Raw genomic sequence first — 27,439 nt, 5'->3', positions numbered from 1 at the left:
TAAATTCGGCCTGAAACTATATCTGAACATTTGCAGACTTACAGAGTCTGCAAAACAGGAGAAATCCCAGCATGTGTCAGTTATATTGGCTCTCCTATATTATGCACCCTGAGATCTAGACAGGTACGATACACAGTTCATGAGGAGTCATACTGGGAGAGAATAGATTAAAGGCAAAGAACAAAAAAAGGCAAAGGGAAGAGAAGAAGCTTTCCGAGCTTTTGATGAGAAATGTCTAATATGAATTATAAAAGCTGGTCTGTCTTCTGAAATACTTGCTTGAAGTTCCAATTCCTGATAATGCTTCCTGGAAAATATTTTAAGTCTTCTATTTAGAGGCAAGTGTGTGTGTGTGTGTGTGTGTGTGTGTGTGTGTATGTTGTGGGGTCTGAATGTTAGTTCTTTGTCTTGGAACAGAAGTATTCTTTTTTCTGTTTATGAAGAACTACTCATATGGTAATGATACTGGTGTTATAAGCAATATACTGAAATGCTTGTAACCTAAAACAGAAGCTAAGATGTCCAGATATCAAGACAGGCAGAGGGCTTGTCTGGAAAAATTTAGAAAGTTGCTCTGAATAATGTCTAACAAGAGATTCCTTTTCCACTTAGACAATAAATAAACTAGAATCAAAATAACTGCTGTCCACAGGTATGGCAAAGATAACTGATTCCTGTGACAACCATGAACAGATGCATGAGGAAACCTTTTTCCCAGGGTTTGTAAAGTACTGCTTTAGGGCCTTAAAAAACTTTGCAGCCCAGACTGATTGCTGATGTTCTACTGAATACCACACACATGCTACCAACCACCAGGGAAGTTGGAGATAGAGTGATTTTGTCTGAATCCCTTCCCCTCACTGCTTTGCGCATATCAGCACACATCCAGTCCCATGCAGGACTTTCCAAATTGCAATCACACATTGTGCTTCCCCTGAAATGTGCAAGCCATCTGCCACAACTCTGTTTGGTTTTGAGCCATTTCTTTGTGAATAGGTGCTTATCAGTTTCTCTTGTTATTATTTGTACTTTGAGGTAGGCGATGGGGAGTCCAAGACCACCAATGCTGTCTTTGTCTGACCAGATGCATACAGAATTATTTTCTATAAATAATGGAAGAAGTTTCTGAAAACTGTATTTCCATTTATATTTCTGTTGGATTTTTCATTAATTCTGGTTAGCATATTTATTTTTTAATGTGTTGATAAATAAGAATAGCAAAGTATTGTAAGTATATTATGACAAAAGTGCTAATAACTTCAAAGAAAAAAATCTGGTTTATAAAAAGAGTGAAGACAGAGGTTATGATTCACTATAAATGTATGTTAATGTTTGAGAACCAATGTTTTTAACAAATGTTTTGAAGTATGTGAAGCACTAGTAAGCAGTACTTTTTCCCTCTGAGGATAGCTGAGATGGCCATCATTGATATATGGGAGGCAAAAGGACAGTTTTGTTTTCTTTTGTTTTGGTTTGGTTTTGAAGAAAACCCTGCTGAAGAAGTGGCCTTTTTTTTCTTTGACCTACATGAGTTTAGGACTTAGTCTGCTCTCACATAAAGAATTCCATAGCCAGTAATTCTAATCCTCAAAACACTCTCCCGAACCACTAAAAGCCAAAATATGTCTTTCTTTTCACATACTGTCTCAGTGGAGCACAGCTGCTCTGTGGGTTGTGGACAGAAAGGTGATCTGACGCACACTTCCTTTGTGCATGCACATGAATATATATACCTACACTATTTTTTTTCCACAGGAATTACCCTGAACATAGTAGAAAAATTAGTATGCTATTCTCTCACAAAATGGAAAAGGTGTCAATAATTTGATAGCCTGAGTATTACTTTGGTAGAAGTGTCTCTCACTTCCCTTTGAAGGTCACAGTTTTATGTATGTGTGTGAAAATAAGATGTAAAATCAAAGAATCATAAACTAACTTGAGGTTAGAAGGGACCTGTAGAGCAGAGCCAATTTGAAAGTTATTTCAAGTTGCTCATGGTCTCATCCAGTCCAGTTTTAAAAATGTCCAAAGACAGAGAACCCACAACCTCCTTGGGCATGAAATACAATTTCTTCATATGCTTCCATATTTTGAATAGGAATCTCCATGGCCAGTTTAGTATTTCCACAGTGAATCTAGCCTTTCATATCCATTACCGGAAAAACACAGTTCAGCTCCTTCTACAGTTAATTTATATTTTCCTTTTTCAGAAGACTAGAGCAAGGGAACACGTCAGGCATACTAGTGTTTAATAAATAGTCACACAGATAGGATGGCAATAGACACAACCTGTAAGCTTAAATACCATTAGTCAGACCGATTCTAGACAAAACCTTTCCAAAAATCTTCGGATTTTTTAAAACAAATTGTAATTTGCTTTTCACAAAAAGTTGAAAAAGTTCAGTTCATTTGGGGCTCACTTGCCAGGATTATTTTACTAAATGAACTTCTTTTGAAAAGAAAAAAAAATTGTTCACAGGAAATTAATTTAGAAATTTTACTAGAAACCTGAACCAGAATTTTAAGTTTATCCCATGACCATAACACTCTGTCCGGAAAAATAAAATGTTGTATGCTTACAACAGACAGCAATGCAAAAAAAATTACAAAATGAGACTCAGTAAGTAATGGGTAAGTTCGGGAAGATGGCATCCTTTCTGTGAATACCTTTCAAGCAGAAAAAGCAGCGATATGTGCCAGGCTCAGTACTTGTAACAGTTTTTCATACACCTCTTACATGGGTGCAGTCTGAAGTATGTGTGCTATTTTAGAAAATTACAAGACTAGTTTTGCTGCTTGGTAAGAGAGCCATCAGTTTTTCAGTTTTCCTTTCTTAGCCTACTTTGTTTGCAACACTTCTAACAATGATCACTGCAAAAACCTCTGCTATATACACAAAATTTGCAATTATCTTGTCCTGAATGGATACAGTTACTGTAATGGTGTCCAGAAACTAAGTGAGTGTTACCCAGTGAGCAATCCCAAATGCAGGCTGCTCTGCTGTACCAAACCACTATTGTTCACTTTATTCCAAATGGTTTACAGGGGGAAAAAGAATGCTTTGAAATGTTTGGCAGCACTTTAAAATCATTAAGGACAATTCTTTTAAAATACATATCTACCCATAAATACAGATGCCTTAGGATCATGAAGGCAGTTTACAGATGTCTGAGAGACAAGAGAGAAATCTAACTGATGCTTTTTTTCCCCATCTCATTTGAAATATTATTTTTTTTGCATAAATTTTAGGATGATTTTAAAGTACTGTATTATTTAAGGAAGAGAAAGAAGCACCTCTCCTACTGTGTCAGGCCAGAATGCCACCCACTTCATTGGAGAGTCCTGTGAATGGGCATAAAATATTGCATTTTAACTTACCAGACATCTAGGAGTAAATGTTATTCTTTTTCTCCTTGGACAAGTGAGTTTCTCATGAAGACAAAAGAGGAGAAAGAGGAAGCAAAATTTTCTCTAAGATTGCATTTAATTTGGTTTTGAGTTGAGATCTTGAAAGATTGCAAATGTTTAAAATACTGAGCAGAGTTTAGACACGGGCTTGGTAAAGTTACATTAATGCAAAGTTCTGGACTGCATTACTCTGTGTCACCACCTGGATGTGGCTATGATTTCTTTCCAGCCAGAGCTGATGATAGTACTCACATGTAGGACTCAGCACCCAAGCATGTAGCAGTACAGTATCTTACATAACTTTGGGACTAAAAGTGAAGAGCCAATTTTAGCTATGAGGAAGTGTACGGTGGCATGACAGAATTGCCCACACTGGCATCCGTCCAGCACATGAAGGCAATAAAAGCCATGATAGCATGATGTAGCTTGTATTATCTAATTGATACAGGACTTTGTTATATGGTATGTGAGTATACAGTATGGGAGAGTTTGGGGCTTTATGTCTTATCCATAAAGATGCCTGTAAATTTGCAAAAAACAGTAATATTTAAATAATACCAAAGCGCCACTGTTCTTTCTTCTTTCACAAGCAGACAGATGTACTAAAACTTGCAAGAGGAGCAATAGAAATGAGAGAAATTTCTGCAGGTGTTTTGCCCGAGGCCCATGTGCATTACAACTGCATCTGTGTTTCTCTAATCTGAAACAATACCATGTCCTCCTTAATAATCCAAAATTAGAACCAGAGTGGCAGGCAAAGGGGCAAATCAGGTGGGAGAAAAGTAACCTGGGCCATGTTTAGATCCTGACCTTAGATCCGTGAATTACTCTCTTAATGAGGAACTCATAATTAAGAAATGTTTCTCATTTCTATGCATTTGCATTCTTTATCTCGTAAAATTCCCCACAATAACCTCAGCTCTGCACATGTTATCTTTGATATTTCTCTTAGAAAGAGACAGCATTGTTGTGACCAGTCCGGGGCTATATATATATATATATATTATCAGTGAGTATGTATGTACTGTTTGGTAAGGTTGCTACAGTTAAATTGTATTTATAAGAGCTGAGTTCTGCCTGCATTTTCTCAGAGTCTCTCATCTACCCAACAGCATTTGACACTAGTTGAAGGAGCTTCATTGCCTACTTCTCTTTGAAACTTGGTCGAAATCAATCATGAAACTCAAGTGATTTAGCTGGGCAGACAGTCCCATTTCCTTATTAAACCAGGCAAACTCCCCCAGTTTTGTCAGTTTCTGTGTTTGCAAGAAGAATGAATTAAGATGTGTCCAGCTAAAGGCATGGTTTGGCATCAGTCTATGTATAAAAAGTGGTCTTACTTACAACAGTCTTAAAAGTTTTAATGATGACCCCATAAATGTTCTTTTGCACCATCATGACTTTCCTCTTTTAATTTGAAATTTCCCTGCCTATGAAGTTAGAGCAATATAGAGGACTAGCAGCCCAAGATTGTGACAGCCAAGAGGTGAAAACTTTATGGATTTTCTTACTAAAATGGTGGGGCATGTATGAGTGAATTAATTTTTAATGAAAAGATTAGCCCTTCCTGTTCAGGAAACATTTAGTGAGAGGTAATATAGTTCAGGCAGGAAGAACTTTGAGGCTTTTTCATCAGTATAATTTTTACAGACTCTAAGAAAATCTAGTCTGATTGTCTAGACTAGAAAAGTCAGTGTCCTCGCACACCCTGAGTTTGGGTGCCGGTGTCCAGAACTGCTGAACTTGGAGTGTGTTCGAAGCCTCAGGCAGACTCCACTTTTACCCAGGCCAAAAAGTTTGGACAGGTTCAAAAAGGCATCAGATCTCCAAAAGTAAAGATCATTAAGTTGTAAGTTTACATGTGGCTTGTTTTAAATCCTATTGCTACATCCTGTAAAACATGCTAGGACTGCTGTTACTTCTTTATTGGCTTGTAAAACTTTATCAATCTCTCACAAATCCATGAGAGTACTGTTTACTAAGCTACCAGTTCCTATTTCCCAGAAGACACCAGACACACATAAGGCAAATTTAGCCTAGGAACCAAAGTTTGTCAGCTTATTCTGAAGTATTGGTTTGAAAAGTGGTGGCAAAGAAAATGCTGTTAGCATCAAAATCACAACAGTTTAATTGCAGATTAAGAAACCAGTGGCATCTGTTTGAGCACCACATCCCTTCATAGTCATCTGCTGTTACTACCCACTGATATATGCTGAAAGAGTCTGTAAGTTTGCAATGAGATGATCATTATAAAGTTGATTACCTGAGGGCTTGTAGGGTTGTTTCTGATGGTTTGGAGGCACAATGAAGGACAAGATTCAAGCTAACACAGGCTTACCTAATCATTAGTTAGGATTTGGATGAGTCATGAACCCAGGCCAGCTAACTTCACATACCCTCCCTAGGTTTACCTAACGAAGTGCAAGCTTTCAGAATACTAAACTACTCCTGTGACTACTGCCAGATTCACTAGTGCCGTGAATGCACTGCTGGAAAACAGCAGCAGGAATTTTGCTGGCCAGGAGGTGAGATACAGCTGTCCCTGGCTCCAGAAGGGCAGTCATGGAACAGTCAGCATCACGGGCTGAGAAGGGATGTATCAGCTCAACAGCTGACATAGCCCGTGGGTTGATTCAAAAAACAGCATTGCTTTTAACAGCAAATATGATCCAAAGCAGGTAGGAGTTTAAACTAGTTGGTGTCATGAAGGGGATTACCATTCCTACTGTTGAGAGGTCAGCTGTCCAATGGCAGTAGTTTTGGATTTATCAGCCAATTTGCTAACTTGTTAGCATCTAAAATTTCTCCATGTACCTCCTTTTAGGGCTATATTGTCAGCCCTTTGAAAATAGTCTTTTCTGCAGTCTGGAGGAAGCTGTAGGAAGCAGAATACAGGCTGAATGTTTTAGCACTAGAGACACGTGGAAAGTGTGGGCTCTTTTGTCAAACCTTCCTGGATTTTCTGTGCTGAATTTGACTAATTTTTCTTATGTTTTGACCTCTTTGACATTGTTCATAGAGGCTCTGTATTGCATATACTTAAGTTACTGGTGCGGCTAAAGACTCAAACAGTCCCTCCAAAAATATAATGGCTTATTCATCAGGGATGTCAGGTTTTCAAGATCCAACTAATTTTTTAGTAGACAACATGTTTCTTAGCTGCAACTGTGCATCTCTTGGGCCTGATGTAGAGAGGCAGCAAATATTCTTGTGAAATGGATGTCTCAATTCTTTTTAATGTGGACAGAAATGGTGAATGAGCTTCATTAAACTTTTAAATCTCCCAGTCTTTTATAGCATGATTCTCGTTAAAATGTCGTGAAAATTCTATTCACCAAAAATAATAATAGTAATTTTTATTCCTTTTAACACCTTTCTTCCCACAGTGCTTCAGAGACTGATAAACTAGATGTAATGAGTAACCACAACTGAAATGCAGCCAATTCTGAGGTGAAACACAGCAGCTATAAAATGGCAAACAATAACATTTCAAAATGGGTTAGGAGAGGATAGAAGGAGTAATAGTATATGCAAGTGAAAATTCAGGGGGAATGTAAGAATACAAACCAGGAATTTGGTCAGTACATACTGTGTTTAAAGCTCATACTAAAAATAAGAATTGCAGGGGGAGGGTTAGTAGCTGAATGTTCTATTGATCCTACATTCAGCTTGCTGCCAAGTGCATTCAGTGTGTGATAAAAGCCACTGAAATGTTTGACCAAAACATGAAACAAGATTTTGTTTCACATTACGCCCATTATTAGGAAATTATAATTATTTTTACCAGTAAGAGCTAATCTATGCAAAATAAATAGCTACCCAGGAAGAGAAATAGGCATGGGGAGGATCCATCAAGTTCAAGCCAAGCAGCACTCTGCATCAGCTGGCATTCTTATTCCCCGTCACACATTGTCCACAGAGAGAGGGATGTGACACTGACTTACTGACACTAAGGCACACAGTGTCTTCATGATTTTCTATATCATCCCTCGGTATTCTGTAAGGAAAATGAGATATCCAACCACCCACAGTTTAGTTTTCAACTGTTATTCTAAGAGGCCCTAGAGTGAGGCATCTCTCATCAAACTCTGCCTTGTCTGTATTCTCTTACATCCACTCATGGTTTCCCTGCAATACCTCTCAGGCAACACAAACACCTCTCTATTCAGCCTATGAAAATTCCCATTTGCCCAACTGCCTCATGGAAGTGCATTGGTTTTAATTATTTTCAGCAAGGTAATATTGGGGTTTGGACAATGTAGACCCAACAGTGTTATTAGTTTTTAACTGGTGATTTCTCTTTATCCACTTACAGCATTTCTGAGGGAATGCTTAGCAGCCCCTGGTGCAGAGCCTCATGGTGCCAGCCCCTGTACAAACATCCAGCTCACAGGCCCTGTCGGTCAGTAAGTCTGTTTCAATGGAGACTGTAAACTTTCCACACTGGCAAAGGAAGCTAGTAATGGCAGCTAAATGATTCTACATACAGCAAAATCCTGACTTCGGGTGGAGATAAGACACCCCAGGGCTGTACATCCATCTCAGTCTAGGTCTGGTTCAGCAATAGAAGCAGACCTTTACCCCAGGCAGTTTTTCCTGAACAGCACAGGGCACTAAGCCCAGGTGAAGGCACAGCCCCAGGGAAGGAGGCCAGGGCTGGGCAGAGCTGCCTGACTACCATATCCACTCCCCACCTGCCTCTGCTGCCAGTAGGGAGCCCAGTAGACACCCTATTGGGGAGAATATCAGTAATTCCTATGATTAATCTCTCTTCTTCTCCTTTGCCCTGGGCTGGTGTTGTCTCTGGAAGCTAGAGGAAAAACCTCCTGAGCTGGCCAGGAAGGGAGGGTGAAGAGGGGAACTGCTCTACTGCTGATGCAGGGTTGAATTTTGCCACATCTGGGCTGAGGACAGGAAAGGAATTTTTGGCTTTGTTTCTCCCCTTCATCATTAGGACAACAAAATTTGATTTTGCATATGTTGCTAGGAAGTCTGGAACTAACTTTCAGTAGGCAGTAGAGCTTTATGTCTTTTTAAGTCCCTGATGTCGTTTAGCTCTCCTGAAAAAAAGCTGGCTGAGTGTGTAGCCTGAAATTAAGATGGATACTCCATGTTGTTAAAATTATTCTTCTGTTAGTCCAGCTAAAATGTGAGGAAGCAATCTAGTCATTTGACACATATTAGACCCTTCTGATAGCCATTATAACCTCCAAACCCAGATGTCTCAGACCAAATTGTTTAGCAGATGAACATGCATTTCACAGGAAAAGCATGTTGCTCAGTCTGTGCAGTAGGTGTGATGGGAAATATGCTGTATTGGTGTCCAGCTAGCACAAAGTCCAACTTCATTCTCTTTGCTGCATTGACATTCTTCAGCTTCTTTTCCACATTTTTTCTCTTTGTTCAGACAATCTGAATCTTGAAATGATGGAAGGATGTCTGCAGCCTCCTGGGTAAACTGGTGCTGTTGGCAGTTCAGCCAAATGCTTTGCTATAGCTTAAGACTCCACCAGAAATCCAAAGAACTCAAATGTCCGTACACTCCAGCCCAAGCAGACAGTGTGTAAATGTTTAGTCTGAGGTATTTTATTATCTTGTTTCTCTTCTATTTGAGAACCAACATTTAACCTATCCTAGATTTTGACTGGTTTTTCTGCAGTTGTTGAAAAATATAATGAAGTCAGTTTGCTGAACCTGTGTCCTCCTAGACTCAGTGAAAGAATAAATATTTTAAAATTCTCTAGGTTGAGGGGGTGGGAAATTATTGCTATGGACTCTGATTCTGTAAAACCTATGATTTGTGTACAAAAAATTAAAAATCCCTCAGGCAGAATATTTTCAGAAAAATATTTTTTTTTAATTGTTGGAAATTTTATTCAATATGGACAAGAGAAAATGTTCTTCCATGAAATGCTGGAGAGGTTTCAATATAATGGGCAGCTGGGAAACATTATAGATCAAATTAAAACCTTCTGAATTGGATTTTTCATGGTGGTTGGTGATTATTACTTATTACAGTACATGTTAAATTGCTTTTGCTCCTGATGATTTAGCTTGGATATTCACTCTTGAGTAGCTGAAAGGTTTGAGCAGTGGAATTGATTCCACTTGGAAAGAGGCTCCCAGATTTTAGCATAAGATATATCTCTCTGGTCAAGTATTTCCTGTCTTTCCTGGCTGGAAGTTTTTCTTACAATGAGATGGCTTGAAAGGAAGATCTCATTGTTATTTATTGCAGAGATGTGTGGGTGCTATTTTTTAGTTTTACTAGGTGACATAATAATGTCTATCTTAAAATAAATGCTTTTTGAGAACTTCATTTTCACAGACATTTCAGATCAAATCCAGCTGAATCACTGGGCCAGCAGCCACCCCAAATAATTGAGGCCATTAATTTCATGAGAATGACATCAATGTTCAGTTTGCCCAGGAAGCAGAAGATTCAAGATTAGTCCCCTAAGTTAGGATGTTAATTTGCTATTTAGGTTATTCAATTCACTTAAGGTCAATTAAGTCAATGCTGGTATAATCGGAGTACCCAGCCATGATCCGGTGAACCAAACCTCATTTTTCCATCTTCATCTACAGTGAATCTGTGTATTTTAGGTTGTGGTGACCAAACCTTATGATCTTTCAGATTTATTTCTATGTGTATATTACCAGGAGATCCAAAGGAGAGATTGTTGTGCTATCTGTGCTAGTGAAAAGAGAGGATCTTCAGCAGTGTAGGTTGTTCTGATGTTCACCAAGTCATTTATTCAGCTGTGACTTTGGGAGTAGAGACTTGCAATTTGAATTGCTCATAGACTTTGTCCTCCTCTTCATCCTTCCAAGTTCACTTTGCTGTGAGGTAAGATTTGACAACTGTTTCATTAGTATTGTTTGTTAAGTCTGTATGTAACAAGTTGGGCAGAACTGCAACAGCTTATACCAATGAAGTCTTAAAACCAGCATGAAAATATCTTAAAGCTTCAACTGGGATGGGTGATTTCTCTGTCCACTAAAATTTCCCTATGGTATAAGAACAAGCAGGATTAGGAACATGAGCTTTTTCACTTTTATGTTTACAAATAAGATAGTTCTTCCCTGTTGCTCAAAACCTTTAACCCTTGAAACCTTATTCCTCTTGTCATTATACAAAGCTATCTCCATCACTTAACAGAAACACAGAGGCTTTGTGACACAGGGTTTTTTCAGGCAGGGTAGGAAAATTCACAGGAAAAGTACTGCTCTGTTGAGTTGAAAGAGAAAGCTTTTTAACTCTCTTGCCATATATGATGATGGAGGACCATAAGCCACACATTTAAAGGGGATGGTAAACCTTTCTTGTTACCCTCACTAAATAAATCTGTGCTGCTAGCTTCTACTGTCAAGACAGATTACATGGTTTTAGTGTACCTACTTAGGTATTGACCCTAAGGTCTATTAAAACTAGTGGGTTCACCATGTGGCCTTCAACAGAAAAAAACTTTTTAAAAAACCCTAAAATTTCTTAAAATTAAAAAAACCCTTTGAGAATTTTCTCTTATTTCCAAACAAATCTGGACAAATATTAGGGTGTTTTGTGAATTTTCATTCAAAATTTTAACTGTACGCTTAATACAAAACTGATTAAAATAGTTCTTTGCCTTGTTCTACACAACATATGGACAAAACTTGCTATAAAGTGAGACTTTGTCAGTTCTTTCTCTTTAATCATACAGGAGCTCCAAAAGTTGAATTCCACTCCCCATGCCCTCCCCCTGCTTACTTGTGATGGTTTTCCTTATGATCTGAGAGTTACGATATATGGCTGTGCATCTGGAAACTTTTTCTACTTATCTCCAAGATCTTAGTACAAATGATACTAACAGGCGACCAACCAAGGAAATTATGATGTTTGGACTGTGTCTTTGAAAAGGATGTTTTGAATGATGCATGGTTATAATTTTCTGGATTGCACTCAGATGTCAGAACTGGCAGCTGCTGCCCCAAACAGCAGGTGTTCAAGCTGACAGACAAGATGGTAATAATAATCAACAGAAAATTTTATAAGGAATTCTATATAACATAACATCCATGTTTGACTACATGCAGAGTCATTAGGCAGCAAAAATTTTATTAAATCCACAGCTGATAATAACAGAGACTGAATTCAGTCACTGAATTTCATGAAAATCAATAAACGATGTGTATGAATGCTTCTTTATTCCTTATTAAAATGACAAAGACTTTCCCAGTGTGATTTCCATGTATTTACCCCAGAGCTCTTCCATGTGAGCACTCTGTAAGCACCCCTGTGACAATTATCTGTCCTAGCTCCTGGGTTTGTCTCACTGCAAACTAAAGTGAATAAAGAGAGAACAACAATATATGAATTGTGTCCCTGAAAAGTCCTGAGGCACAGAAATAGGTACTGGAGGCAAATTTACAATTTGATATATTTTTAATCAGAGTAGGGCTACATCAAGGTGTTCAAAACCTTTTGTGTTATAGTTTACATAGAAATGTCATGGGATAGTTTAGAAAGAATCAACACAGTATTTCAATACAAACTTGGCAGAACAACCACAAAAGAAGTGGAAGAAAAGGATGTCTCTGTTTTGAGACTGTAGAAAAGATAGAGGACTGGTTCTAAACTGCTGGATGATCCTTCTGACAGACCTGTGCTCCCATCCTGACACGTACATATTCACTTAAAATATACATTGTTGAAATTTCTTCCAGGGCAACATTAAGCTAAAAACATGGGTGATCCAAAGAAAATGTGCTTGCTGTCCAAAATGCCTGTTGTTCCCTCACTTCAAATATTGACATTTGTCTGGGTGCTTCTTATTGTTTAGGTTGTCCACAGACCAATTTAACCGAGGCCAGCTTGTGAAGAAATAGGACTTGTCTCAGTAGGAAATTTCATAATCATTACCACTCTTTAGTGCACACTTTCTGTCTCATTTAATTTTTTTTACTGTAATCAATCAATGTAACTTACAAATTGATGAAGCTTGCTACCTGAACGTTACTATGCCACAGTGTTCTGCCTTCACAATAATGTTAAGTACACCGTTTTTTCTACATTTATTTTCACTTAATGTTTAGGTATGCATTACTAGATCAATATTGTTCAAAGATCTGTTCACTGGTATGTTACTTTGGGGTTTTAATTCGCTGCTATGTGCTTGGTGTCAGAGAAAGCCATTAAAAGAAGCATGTTACACATGATTACAGATCTATAGTCAGACAGAAAGTAGTTTTCATTCTAGAAGAATGCTTCCTTCAGTCTAGTTTTCACTCTTGGAATGGGTGAAAGATCTTGGGAGAATGCAAATTCTCATAAAGACTTCCTAATCTTAACATTGCCTTAATCTGTCCTTATTGTATTGTAACTTTTGCTTTTTAATTACTTTATAAATTATTTTATAATTCCTGTAATTGTGTTGTCATTTCAAGGGGCAGCTTAATCGCACAGGAGAATAGAGATAGCAAGGGAAAATCTGATTTGATTCCAGAAAAATAAATTCACAGTGAAGGAGATCAAACACTGGAACAAGATGCCCAAAGAAATATTAAAATCTTCATCCTTGGAAATATTCTAGATTTGGCTGGATATGATCCTGAGCAACCTGCTCTAACTTCAAAGACAGATCTGTTTTTTGTGGGGACTTGGACTAGATGACCTCCAGAGGTCCCTTCCAACCTAAATCATTCTCAGTTTCTGAGAATATTCTGCTCTTTTGACAATAGATTGTGAAGCAAATGCTAGCGTACAAAGCCTTATAAAATCTGAAATTTTTAAGGAGAGCAATAAAATTGTAAGAGTAAAATTTTCCCTCTGAGTATCTCTAATGGTGACACAAAATATTTCACCAAGTTACCATAGACTAAATTCACCATCACTTCTACCAGGGAGGTCACTCTTCTCTCTCTCTGGCTAATGGGCCTAACTCCTTTTTGATGAAAATAAAGCATTGGCCTCCACCTTCCACTGATTTTTTTGCTGGCATTTTGCCAATTAAAATAGCATAGGTGAACATCCTAATGAATGGTTCATTCCACCTCCCAGCAGTGAAAGAATCTTCTCTACTGCATGCTGATAGTGCTTTTCCTTGTCTTATTTTAAATCTCTCAAATGACAGGGTTTCCACTACTGCATGTGCCAATCTAATTAATAAACAAGGGAGAGCTCAAGTTCATGAAGTTTTCCTGGTGTCCAACCTAAGTTTTCTCCTCTTACCTTTTCCTGTTAATCTTAATTCTATCTCAGATATTATATAAATATACCCGTCTCACTTCTTGTGTTTAAATATTTATCATTCTTTTAGCAGCTTATATGTTATCACCTTCATTTTCCTCTGAGTATTGCTCTTCCCAGCCATTTTTTGCCTCTCTGAAGTCTTGCCGTCTTTTTGATCACTGGGCATGTGGAACTAAGCAGTGCCTCCAAAGCCCATGTGTACCAGAGCCAAGAAGAATTTAGGTTATTTTTCCCTTGCTCTGTGTTGAGGTACCTCTGCAAAAACAGGACAGAAGTGCATTTAACTTTCCTTTCCTGAATTTATATTCCAGCACAGCTGTAGAAATTTATCATCCACTGTTCCCATCAGGGCTCCTTCAGCATTGCTGCCTCCCCATGGAATAGTCCCACTGTGTAGGTGTGCTCCGAGATGTCAGAGATGATCCTTTAGGACAGGTTGTTAAAATTACTGGGTTCGTATTTCTCACTGGAAAAACAGAAATGGAGGATAAGTGTAGTGAAATGCTCTATATGCACTGAAACCAGCCAAGCCATGGGATCTGGCTCCAGCATAGCCTTCCTTTCAACATGTTTAAAATATTAATAGATGCTACCTACATGCCACGCAACTGTATGAAAGCACAGACTATACAGAGATTTTCATGCAGCTCTTAACTCACATCATGTGTTATAAGAAGGTCATCTGATGGACATGGGACCAGATGAGAAATACTTCAAGCATGTGAAGCAAACAAGGAGAGAAAGGGAGAAGAGAATCAAACTCAGTGTGGGAAGGAGGAGGAGGGAGCAGGCCAAGGAAATGGTAATTCCCCAATGTAAATACCCTCTATAGCTCTCCCACTCAAAGTTCACATGATAAACTAACCACTATCCAAATTCTCATTCCCTTTCTTCTTGCCAATCTCCATTCCATCTGACTCCAACCCTGAGGAGGCCTGCTGAGTGTGTGTCTCTGTGTGTGTGTACAAAAGGACCACTTGTACCTGCTTATCTTTTGGGTATGTTATTCATTCAACACTACCAGGAATATGTTTCTGTTTAGCTAGAAAAAGAACATGTTCTATTTCACATTGAACCTCCCTTGAGGGAAAAGCAAACAAACGTGTTTAAATTGCAAGAAGAAAAAGTTCACCAATTCAAAATAGTCTGATGGGTCTCTAAACTCAAAACAGAATCATGGGAGGTTTGCCCACTGGTACAAAGATGTGAGTCTGAATCACTAGAGAGGGAGGCCAGCATGGCAGCAGAGCTCTCCTTTCACTACATCAGGAAAAATCAGGGGTCCTGTGTTAACTGACTATTCATCAGTCTCTGACAGTAATCCACCCACAGGCAGAAGCACTGTGCATCTACATTTCTACATTGGCTGCAGTGAGGCACATAGGAAGTCTTGCAAACAGACAAATATTCAGCACACTCCCCAAAGGATGTTACCACAGTCTGACCTGTGAGACACTGAACACAGTGTCCGTCATTTAGTGCTCCGTCTATATCTGCTTCTGTTTATTGTGAAACTTGACTGTAGAATCTATTAGATAAAACAACCTTTATTAAGCCTCTAAATAATAGCTGTGCTGCAGTAATAAGCCAGTCACGTCTGTCAAAAGCTTGGGAAAAGCTGTACTCAGTTCAAGACAGTACTTTTATTTCCAACTTTTTAACAGAGACCAGCTTCTAAATATGATATTTTTGCTAGTGTTGCTGGAAGTCAACTTTTCTGACTGTTTTTCTTTGGCATCTACTATTCCAACAAAGAATGATCTTAATAATTTTATATAGACTTGGTTAGTTTTTCATCTCACAGTTATTAGAAAAACAATGCTTATGAATTGGTCAGTGTTTCCAATATATTCCAGTTTGCATCTCCGAAGTTAAAGCAATGATTTTATTTTTCTTTAATTTGGGAACATCTTAGGAACAACACAAATTTTCACTTTAGCCTGCCTGTGGGCCCTGTCTTGCTGTGTGTTTCCCAGCAAGGTTGCTTCTCTGCTTGTCCTTTGTGCTGAGTGATAGCAAAATGGCTTCCTCTCAGTGGGAAAAAGGGTTATGGACATTTTGCTCTGTCTGGCATCTGCTCACAAATTAAAAGTCCATGAAATTGAGGGACAGGTTTCTTAGAGATGTACCAGAGCTCCATACCAGGCTGATGGACCCTGCAGCAGAAAATACACTAAGCAAGATTTTTAGAAAAACTGCTGCTGATGCTGCATCTCTCAATGTAGGAGGAGGGGAGGCTACTACTAGATACTCTAAATGAACCTGATTTTCAGGAGATACAGATTCTGAAAAGGGTCTCCTTTAAAAGTATATCAAAGTAGGAAATTCCATACAAACATTTTTTTTGAACAGTCATTTTTTTTCTTTCTTTTGTCTGTACCTGTTCAATATTACCACCTTGTTCTAACAATCCTTTTCTACAGCTGTGTCATTTCCACACAGTATCTAAACATCAAGTGAAAAGATGCTGATGTCTTGACAGGATCTTAAAAAGATGCTTCCCTCTTTACATATAATATTTCTGTGATGCAGGAGTAGGCATCCTAGTTATTGACATAGATATGAGTGGGCATATATTTTATTTGTGAAACTGTAATCTGAAAATACTCACTAGATGTTTAATAAGAAGTTATTTTTACTTCCTGGGAAAATTTTTGGTGAAAAGATAATCATCTGGAGATAAAAAAAATTTTAAAGTAGAATTTTCCCACAGGATGTATGCTCTGTTTTATTTTTTATTAATGTTTGTCCTTTTGCCAAAGGAAGGTGAAATATCTGCAGTTTGTTGTCAGGGAGCAACAAGGATCGTCTGGTCCCTACGGGCTGGGAGGCTGGGAGCGGCGGGGGCCCCCCAGGGCAGCAGGGCAGGGCCTCATCAGGGCTTGGTCCATCCCACCACCCCTAGCCAGGGAGCAGGCCGGGCTGGGGGGCAAGAGGGGGCAGCCCCAGCCCTGGGCATCAGGCAGCTCTGTGGTGACATGGCAGGTCCGGGGCCAAGCTGGAAAGGTAAGCCAGTGAGTCAGGGTCAGGATCAGGTCTGGTGAGGGTAACCGGGGCCAGACACAGCCCAGTGATCACCAGGTACGTCCGTCGTGATCGGCAGGCATGAGGTCAGCCTAGGGATCGGGGTCTGGCTCTGGATCAGTGGGGTCCATGGGCAGGCACAGGCTGTGATGTGGTGGGGGGCTATAACCCCCCACAGGCTGGAGCCAAGCAGAGCCTCAGCTTGGAGCAGCTCCCACAAGAAGGGAGCTCAGCCCTGGCTGGGTCCTCATGATCGCCAAAGGAAGGGGCCAGCCCTCAGCTGTGTTACCTCTAAGTCAGGCCTGGGCCCCGGCAGCCAAACCTACAGGACAACGGATGCCGTCACGGTGCTTACATTCTTTTTTAATAAATGTTTGAAAATCGTATTTTTAGAAATGACAAAGATGTCTGTTTGTAGTGGAGTCTGTTTATTATTATTTATAGAATATCTAAGGCTAGGTAGACACCTTGGTGTTTTTTTCAAGGGGTGACAAAATTAAAACAAAAGACTTCCAATTGCCTGTAGTGCTTCTCCATGCAGTACCGAGAGACATAACATGCAGGGATTGTGCTGTCCCAAGGATAGCTAAAACTGCAAATTCCACAGATCTTTGTAAAGAAAAGGTATCTGAGGTGTCAGAGATGAGAGGGACTGAGTGAAGTGGTCAGGTGGTCAGTATAGCGATTGTTCAAAATTGACTATGAGGAAAATACTAAGATTCTACTTTACTACAGTTTAACAACCTCTTCATAACTTCTTGGATACAGCAGGACCTTTCCCCCTTTGTCTCTGCACTGAATTCCCAATTAGAGCTTTTCTTGGATAAACCCAGTAAGATCAGTATTAGGGATTCAATTTCCTACTGTCTTTTGTAAGGGACATGAACTGACATTCAGCTGGACTCTGAAGCTGAGTAGCTCCACCTAGTTCTTCGTAATTTCTTCAGTGCAACAGAAAGGATAACCATCAATCCAGATAACCGTGAAACAGGACTTTCACTCACAGATACTGAACTTGAAAGGATATTGATCGTTGTGACTTAGTGCTTGTTGCAGCACCCGGCTCTTTGCTGTGTTGAACACCCACCATTACAATTGCCTCAAATATTTAAACAGAGATCAGCCCCTAAAACAAAATAGAAACCCAACTGTGCTGTCCCAGTCAGCCTCTGTTCTGTCCTTAGAAATGAGCTCGTTCTTTCTCAAATTATGTTTTCTCACTTCTCCCCGTTGAAAACATTTCCATTGTGAACTCAGACAATTAGTTTAAAATTGTCTCTTCTGCCCAGCAATGACCTGTTATGCAGAGTCTGGCTGTAGCATGGGGAGAAAAATCTCTTTCTGGAACAGCAAATGTAATCTTATTTTCTCACCCAATCCCATATAATTTTTAGCAAATTGGTGGGGGGGGAATAGAAAGAAAACTATTTGTTCAGGCTTTTGCATTATGTTATCAATATAGCAGGGGCCCTGGAAAGCTTAACTCATGTGAGGTTTGCCAAAAGTATCCTTAAAGAAAGAAGTGGAAGAACTAATTATGTTATATCATTCTGGAAATAAAGAGGCTCTGTGTTGCAGTAATATGGCATTCCTATAGACTTGGAGATAAAATTGTTTATAGTAATAAAATCTAGTTTTTATTTGGCATTTTTTGTGACTTGATCTCTAAGTGTTTCACAAACCAAGTCTCTCATTTCAGTTTTGCAGATGGAATAACTGAGATACTGACTGTAAACTGCCTGCAAAGGATTACCCCAAACACTATCAGTAGAGCCAGGATCAGAATTTGAGACGTGGGCACTACCTTATGCACTGCAGGAAGCCATGATGCCCCTGCAGGGGCACTGACACCACCATGTGAGAGCACCAAATGACAGGGGCAATTTCTTTGGAGTGGATTTTGGGGAAGCACTCTGCTCTCCCTCCAGTCAGCCACAGTTCTACTGCTGGAATTAGAGGGAACTGAGCTTTAGATTGTGAGGTTTTCTAAGAAACCCCTATCCTTAGCACATCTTATGTGTAGCAGCACCTATTACTACGATACCTGTTTGCTGCCTTCACTGTGAGTCTGTCCCACATGGTTACATCTCTGCAGCCTAAAGCCCCTTCTGAACTCCACTTTGGGATGAAGTAGCTGCTCTGCAGGCTGTTAGAATCTCCCCACTAGCAGCAACTTATACCTTACTTACAGAATCATAATTTTCTTGCGTAAATAATCAGTCAAGATTTGATCCATCCAGTTGTTGTCCTGCTTCCAAAAGGGTAGATGGTCAGCTTCAGAGTGCCTTGGGTTTTCCTCCTGGCTGCAAAGTTATCAGAATCTTCACTAACATGGGAACCCCAGACCTCCAGTGGAATACCAATTAGCAGTTTTCAAAATGCTGGAGAAGGCGGCCTGTGAAGCTCTTAAATGTCTTGTCTCCTACCAACAACATCCGATACATCCCCTCCTCTCTCCTAAAAAGAAGTCCCCATTGTACCCTTTAAAAATAGGGATAACAAAAGCATTCAATGCAAAATAATTGTTACTAATAAGAAACTGTCTCCATTTTATTCACTATAATTTGAACAGCTGCAGCCTTCTTTTCAGTCTTGAAAGAGGTAATTTTTAAATTACCTCTATCCTGACATTTTGCATTTTGGGACTAATTCTACATGGAAAGATGAATGGCTGTATCAGATTGAATTGAATTGAACTCTAGCTAGTGCAGGATCCTGCAACCAGAAAGTGACTAAAATCAGATGCCTAGAGAGAAGGGCATCAGAAAGGCGCAACTTCACACTAATACGTTGTCAGCATAGTCATGTTTTCTAGCAATCTGCAATTCAGAGACTATCTGAAGCAGAGATGATACTGTGTTTAAATTCTGTCAGGAAAAATGGAGCATCAGATGAGGAGACATTAGGTCTGGGTCTAGTGTAGTCACACAACTAGTACATTCATTTTTTTGGATACCATGTTGCTTTCTGTTTAATTCACATATTTTTTTTCTTCTGCAGTTCACATAACTTTGTGAATTATTTTAAAAAAGTCAGTTCTTGCTACTTGGCCAGAGAATTTTTATTATAGCATGAAGAATTTGTCTGATCCGACGTCACATAACTCAGAAGTATTTTCCCTTTCGCCACATGTCTACCTATTACTACTGTTTCCAAAAGATGCCAAAATAAAATTCTGTATGTTTCATGATTAAATCACTATCAAGCATCTCTTGAAGAGGACAAATCCTAATGGGAAATGAACATCTTCCTTTATTATAAGTTCTTTTCAGTATGTTCAGGTTTTTTTCAGGAGGACACTTGGATGTTTTGCCAATTATGTACTTATAATCAAGAATACTACAGGGGTTCCTCTTTTTTTTTTCCTCCATAACAAGACCTGCAACTGCTTCTCCAAGTTGCTGAACAACTAATCCACTAAAATTGGGACAGGATGTTAAAGTTAATGATGTGCTATATAATTAACTTCCTGGCTTACCTGACCAAAATCAGTCTAGTGGTAGTGTGTCCCCTGTCTAAACAGTCTCATTACACTAGTGGCATTCCTTGGAGGAAAATCTCCATTCAGCTTACATCTGTAGGAGTGATATGTATTGCAAGCTTAATGTTAAGAAAGAAGTGGAACTATATTTACAATATAGAAGTTACAATTCTGATTCTCAGCAAGTTAATTTATTGTGATTTTGGGTAATAAATTGTGCTCACACACCATTATGGTTAAGTTTTCTCTTACGTGCTCCAACAGGCTAGTATATCAGTACACACCATTACTTATATAGTACCAACAATTAAAATTCCACTAATGTTAAAGTGAGCAATATCTGTAAGTCTTGAATGATGAAAGTCTAAAGCAGACAAACATGTGACGAGATACTGGACCAAAGACTTGGCATCAAGAATATGTGGGGAGTTACTCTAGAACATGGATGAGGAAAGGATAACTTTGAAGAAGTAGATTTTCAAAGGCATGAAAGTGTGTATTTTGCAGAGCCTCAGAAAGCAATTATTGCTAGGAATTATACAAGATATTTGTATTACTCTAAGACAGCTTGTGTTGCAGCATATCTAAATGAGAAAATATTTTCATTAATGATAAAGAAACACTGTCTGTTCTAATGTATATACAGAAAGGCTGTATCCCATTTGTGCTATCGCTGTCCTAAGTTAACTGAAGTCACCAAGGGACTAAGACCTACAATGAGTTGTTTCTGTTGAATGCAATGGCAACCCCACTGTTCCCCTGCCATTAGAGACCTTATCTCAGGTATTAGTCCATATGTTAAATACATATGCATCTTTCTTACCATTTTGCTAAATGAAAATCTCCCCTATGTCTACTCAGCGAAAGTCATTCACAGTGCAGTTTGAGTTCTCACATATTTATTTGTTGCACCTCCGGAGACACATGGCACAGGAGGTGAGAAGTGAAAATGTCTGTGTTAATATGGCTTATCACCTCCAGGCAGCTATGGGAGCCAAAACATCCTCTGGTATTAATAAGAAGCTTTGTATTTCTACCTTACGGTGCTCTATACAACCATGCTGCTGTTTAGCAGCACAGTAATAATATAATGGGAGCACCATGTACAGACATGACAGATCTCATGCTGCTTGTATGAGACTGAGACACTTGTCCCTGCCTCCAACTCCCCGGCCTCAGCTTCTGCAGGTTCCTTCCTTTGCCACGCAGTGGTAAGTCTCCTGCCTCGGCTGCACATGGGATACTGAGCTCTGAACCCAGAGAGAAATGCTGATGTGCTGTGCAGAAGCTGGAGCTGTGCATCCCACCCAGGCCCATTGCCTCATCTTCCCTAAGCCCTGCTTCTGTTACACGGCCCCGCACAGGCAGTGGCACTGCAGCATATGGGCATGCAGCTCTGGCATATAGAATCATTTAAGAGCAACAGTGAGAGGCTGAGGCAAGACCCACTCTGTTCCCTTTATTTTGACAATGACTTTGCATTTACCCTGCTTTCCTCTTGGATTCACTACTACTAGGAAGAGTGAAGTCTTTTCCCAGGACAGTCAGGGTCTTCTCTAAGGTTCATTCATTTGTCTGCTTTAGAAGATGTTATTTTCCCTGTCACAGGGATCCTCCCAGGCTGCCTGGCCGTTTGACTCCATATGATGGACTTACAGACTTCCTGCTGCTACAGCTCAGGAAGACTAATGCCCTCCTGACAACTGAAAATATTAAAACCACAAATATAATTATTCTTTCAGTCCTCATTTGGGTGCTTTGATTTCAAAAATATTATTTTCATAGCTGCCTTTTTAATATTACTCATTACCTTCCTGGCTGCTTTGCACATTGTTTTCCTTTTCACTTAAGATGTATTGCTTACACTGGGAGAAGTTGTGTGGCCAATGGTTTGAGAACAAGGCCAGATGGCAGGAGTTCCCACATCCAGCATCCAGTTTGCCACTGATGTTATGTGTGGCCTTGGGCAAATGTCTAGTAGTGCTGCATATCAGGTCCCCAGTGCATTTGCAAAAGGACTAGAAACAATAAGATCTACCCTATGGTAATATTCTGACTGTGTCTCAAAGATTACACTGAACATGCAGTGCCCAGTGCTTTGCAGGAGCTACGTGCTTTTCACAGTGGCAATAACAGAAAGTGGGACCCTGGCCTCCCACAACATCACTGCCTTACCAGGGCAGCCGTGTTTGCACACTGTGGCAGGTGCACCCACCTCTGTGTTGTCAGGGGATTTAATCTGAAAATGTAGGATGGAAAAGAGGGTGTAAGAAGAAAATGGAGTAAGTAGGGGATAAGGAGAATGCTGAACTGCTTCTCACCAGCATCATTCTCCCTAGAGGAAGTTAAAGAAACATGAGTTTTACAGACACTAGCCTCTTAGTTCAAATGCCTTCTCTGGTAAGCTTGATTACAGCTGTTGTTGGATACCTGTACATAGGCTTCACATCATTTTTTTCCAGCGGAATAATTCTGTAAGTATAAAATTAGAAATGTTTGCTGTTTTTCTTGGAAGATTTTTTTTTCATAATAAAACGAAAATGTTTTCTAACTGCAACATAACCAGAAGCCAGATTGGTCTATACAGTCCTGCTGAATGTTTTTCACTGAAGTTGCCTTCAGATGTGAAGAGTGTGGTGGGGAGATGGTCAGTGTTTGGCAAGTTCTGCCAAGCAAGTGTCTTCTGCTTGAACACAACAAGTTTTTAACCTGAAGCCCAATGCTTTCCATTGTGTATAATCCCAAAGGTCAAGTGACTCACAGAAATGAGTGGGTCATTTTACACATAGAGAACTAGTGTGCAAAGATTACTGAGTAAGACACTACATTTTTTCTCTTCAATTAGAAAGTATATTCTTCCTTTTGGTTGTACATTGTTTCACAGCACTCGGATCTGTATAGCTGATAACTGAAAGCTGCTGAGTACATTCAAGTTTCTCAGCACAAGGATGGCTCAAAGATTAGTTTTACAGCTGAATTATTTTCCAAGAGAACCAGTGTATACTGCAGTCCATGAAGTGTTATTAAAACATGTAACCTATTTAAAAATGGTAACATTCTACTTCTAGTTGAAACTAAAGGAAAAAATATGAATATCTGTAGATTACTTTTTTTTAAGGAGAGTTTCCTTCAAATGTGATTATCAGAAAAATAGTTTAAGGAAACATTTTCTGTTGTTACATGTTATCCATGCAAAACAATGTGTTACAATTGGTTTTCTTAAACATTGATCAGAAGGATGAGCCAGGGAGCCAGGGAATTCTCTGTGATAGCTTTCCTATGGGATGTTTGCTCAGGTGTAGGAAAGGCAGTGCTGATATTTCAAAACCACAATTCCCTAACTGTTTCAGAAAGAACCAAAAAAATAATAGTTACATCAGGTCCCTCTGCTCACATTGCTTATTCTCCTGTAGAAACACCTGTATTTAAAATCCACTCTGTGTGTTATCCCCATGGTGAAGCCAGCAGAATTATTATTGGCAACATTTTCAAGCCTTAGATGCCTAGATTTAAGCATCTAAATATGTGGCTTGAATTTTGAAGTACTGAACACACGCACACATGCACACAGACATACACACACATTTTATTGAAGTCAGCTGGAGAAGCTGGGTCATAAGCATTTTTGAAAACCAGGCCACTTATTTAACTGTCTAAATATGGATTTATGTGCCTAACTTCAGACACACCCAAGTCTAGTCGTAGCTCTCTCAGATACTAGTATATTGTCCCAGCACTGTGTGTCCTGCACACTTCAGACTGACTGATTTTAAATACCATTCCAGAAATACACTTCTTAAAATTAAGGTAGATGAAAAGAAAATTGTTTGGGAGAATTATTTCCATAAATGAAAACCAAGGGCTATTATTATTTTAATTCTAGAAGGGAAAGAATATTATCCTTTGTCTGCAGTAACTGGAACATAAATATTGTAGCTGTACTGTCAGCTTGTGAGAATTAGAAAATCAGACTAATGTATTACACAGTTTTCTCTTTTGCTTCTTTTAAATATTGCAGTGCTTAGTGAAATCAGTAAGGCAACTTGTGATTATTGCTTATAAAGAGCAAGGGGATACCCAGATAGCCCTTGCTGTGCCACTGCAGCATTGTAATTACACACTGCTTTCTACTCCAGGCTTAAGATAAAAATGTGACCTTACCTCTGGGGCATTAAAATTGAGCACTGAAGCCCATTTTACTAAAATTTTCCTGTGAAGGCTGATGTTGACAAGGTGCAATTCTGTTGATTAGCACCTGAGTGGGTGTTCATCTGTAGTGTGAGCTCATGCAAACCTTAGGAGGGCAGAGTTTTCTCAGTGCCACAGACATTTGCTTTCAGACCTTCTTTTGTGTCATAGAATCTGTGTCATAAAACTTTCATCAGAGAAGTGTAGAAAACTATTTAAATCACTGTGCATCTCTCATATAGTTCAAGTATATTCAATGAACTGTGTGTATCTCAGTTGACTGTCACAAAATTGACATGAAGAAAGAATTCTTGGAGTCCTGGTTTGTTTGGTTTTTTAGCTTTGAGGCTTTTTCCTTCATCTAGCATCACACCAGCTAATAACTCTGTTCACCAAGCATTGGTATGAAGCATTTCCTTTACTGATATCTTGACTTTGTCCCCCAAATCTGCCCAGTGCAGAAAAAATTCAATTTCTTCTCCTCCCTCAGTGGAAGGATCTGTGTGTTCTCAAACCTAGCATAGTTCATAGTTGAAGGTGGTCCGGAAAACATACATGCACAAATAGATTTGTCTGTTTTGATTTAGCAAGATATTTTATGGTTTAGTTTACTCTCTCAGGTACCCTTTGACCATCTTTTCTCCTTACTCTTTAGTTTCTTTGTAATAGAGTATCACCAGCAAAGCTGGAGTAAAACAAAACAACTCAGTGGGAGGTAAGAGCACTCAACCGTGTAAAACCTAACATTATTTTGATTCTTAACATTATTTTTTAGAAAGCAATTTCTAAAACAATTGCCTCTAAGCTGGAAAAGACACAAAAACTATTTTAATAAAATCTGATATCAAGGTCAGTTGAAAGATACAAAGTCATCCTTGACAAGCATAACTATCTCTTTTTTACTTTGATATTACAAAAATTATAAATGTAGGATGGATTCAGCCATTTTGAATCTTTACAAATCTGTTATTTGGGATGGTATTAGTCTAGATTTGTACTAGTTAATGGAACCGAATCATGAACTTTATGTTTCCCTGAACAAAGTGCACATTCAGTTATCATGACTAATTCAGCTGAAGTTTGTTCTCTTCTTTTATTTTTTTTTCTCTCTCGCTGTACCACAGAGAAGCTGTTCAGTGCAGGGGGCACTGCAGGGCTGAAGCAAGCTGGACTAGAACTTTTGATCAGACCTGAAATGGTTCTTTCCTCTGCCTCAAGACAACTTCGTTTTCTCTGCCTTTTCAGCACATAATACCTAAAGCATGGTCTAAAATTACCTGAGTACTGAAAAAAATAAGAGCTAAAACACAAACCAAAGAAAGATTTCCAATGTCTGAATCCACACAGAAAAATGTCTAAGTGAATGTCAACAGTGCTACACGGGCAAGCTCCTTAGAATGTCCTAATTTGCTTTATAAAAGAGTTCAGATACTGTCGATTCAATTTTTGTTTCTAAAAATTCCCAGAAGCACACATTTAATATAGAACTTCCATTGTTATTCATTTTGCATCACTGCAGGATGGGTTTCCCTGCTATTATTTCTGTTGTCTAGCTATATCTTTCTCTTCCTCTTCTGCATTACCTCACTTCCTAGATGTTCCTTACCAACTCCATAAACAACAAGTGACAGACTAAATGGAGACAGATTAGTAGCCACTCTAGTCTCAGAAAAGAAATAGCTGGAGAAAGTAAATTTAGCTCTGAGAATAATAGAAGTCAATAAATGAGAGGAATGCTTCCAAGTGAAGAGTGAAATGTGGGTGCCAAGACCACAAAGGAAAACTGGGATTTTTTTTCTCCAGACACCCAGTAACAAAAGCTTCAGTCAACAACAGTGGGGGATTCCCAGTTCACTTCAACAGCAATAGTGTCAGGGCCCAACTTTCTGGACAAAATATCACAACAGTGAAAAAAAGGTGCTTTTCACAAGTAGAGGAATCGTTTCTCTCACAGATCTTAATAGTCCTGAAAACAAAGGGTAAGAGAGAGCAAGCTGTAATATCAAATAAAGGGGTGAGGGCACAGGCAGGGACAAGGTTTTTGGCTGTGTGGCTAGTAAGGACTTTTTGCTTGTAGATGTATAAATGCCCTATCCTTTAGCTTCCTAACATGATTCAGTTCCTTCTTTTTTGCCTGCATCAGTTCACTGACCATTCAGTGTCATCACCCTGCTATTTCCTTACAGTTGTCCTATATTGTCCACAAGAATATTGAGATAGTAAGTATGCAATCTGCTTAGCTCCTAGTAAGGTGGCCTGTATGAGGAGTATGCTCTACAGTGAAGAGGTGAAGGGGAAGAAGTGAACTTGACATAGTGATGCTAATGACACTCTGCAAAGAGTACAGGAAACCAAGAGTGATACAATCAGACAGAAGCACGGAGAGTATGAAAGTCAGATTACTTTGATTTTTTTTCACTCATGCAAACAATTAACATATCAGTGTAAGGTTACCTCTGATACTTTCCATCACATAAACAGGCTGTCTCACAGTCTGGGAATGATCTGGGAATCATCTGAAAAGTAGATCATTTGAAATAATTGTGCCAACTCTGGACAGTGAAGCAAAAGAAAATTTAGATTTGTGAGGAAGGGAGGGTTTTGAGCGAGTCACACTATAAAAAGATATTAAACAATGACCAAAAAATGCACAGGAATTGGAGATTTTGTCAGAAGATGAGATGTAAGAAAGGCCATTTGAGGTGAAAAACATATCAACGTGTTTCTAAGGTCTGGAAGGGTGCAATGAGCAAAGTATGTTGCTGCCTGAACCACATCAGTGTATTCAGTCCCTGGCTAACTTCATCAATAAGGATCCCACTAAAATGAAAGAAGATGTCACATCAGATGTTTCTGGCAGCAGTACAGAGGCTATTCAGGCATAGGGACCTGCAGGTCACGTGCAGTACAAAGTAATTTATGACATCAACAGGACAGGCGTTTCGTTGTGGTGGTTTTCTTATTGATTGCTCTAAAAAAAAAAATTACAAAATTGAGCGTAACTTTTATACAGAGAGTAACACATACATGCACATAGGCAGGACTGTGTAAAGAGGTCTTGCACTGATGTGATGTAACTCAGGATTTGGGGGGCAAGGTTGGTTACA

The 27,439-nt window shown here is 39.1% G+C and overlaps 1 protein-coding gene across 4 annotated transcripts in view; it reads left to right on the top strand.

Moving 5' to 3' along the window:
- LOC116964757 overlaps positions 1-27,439 on the top strand; it is a 207,398-nt gene that overhangs the window by 128,041 nt on the left and 51,918 nt on the right. The window contains exon 1 of one of the 4 annotated variants that reach the window (XM_033005295.2): positions 7,763-7,810. The exons of the other annotated variants lie outside the window; for them this stretch is intronic. Coding sequence (XP_032861186.1) covers positions 7,766-7,810 — 45 coding nt within the window. The 5' untranslated portion in view covers positions 7,763-7,765. Of the gene's footprint in view, positions 1-7,762; positions 7,811-27,439 lie in introns of those variants that run through there. 4 annotated transcript variants of the gene reach the window in all.

This window comes from Tyto alba, unplaced genomic scaffold (genome assembly GCF_018691265.1).
Source record: "Tyto alba isolate M040663 unplaced genomic scaffold, T.alba_DEE_v4.0 Super-Scaffold_14, whole genome shotgun sequence".
Lineage (NCBI taxonomy): Eukaryota > Metazoa > Chordata > Aves > Strigiformes > Tytonidae > Tyto > Tyto alba.
Note: the sequence above shows the minus strand (reverse complement) of the source record. Positions and strands in the feature narration are given on the sequence as shown.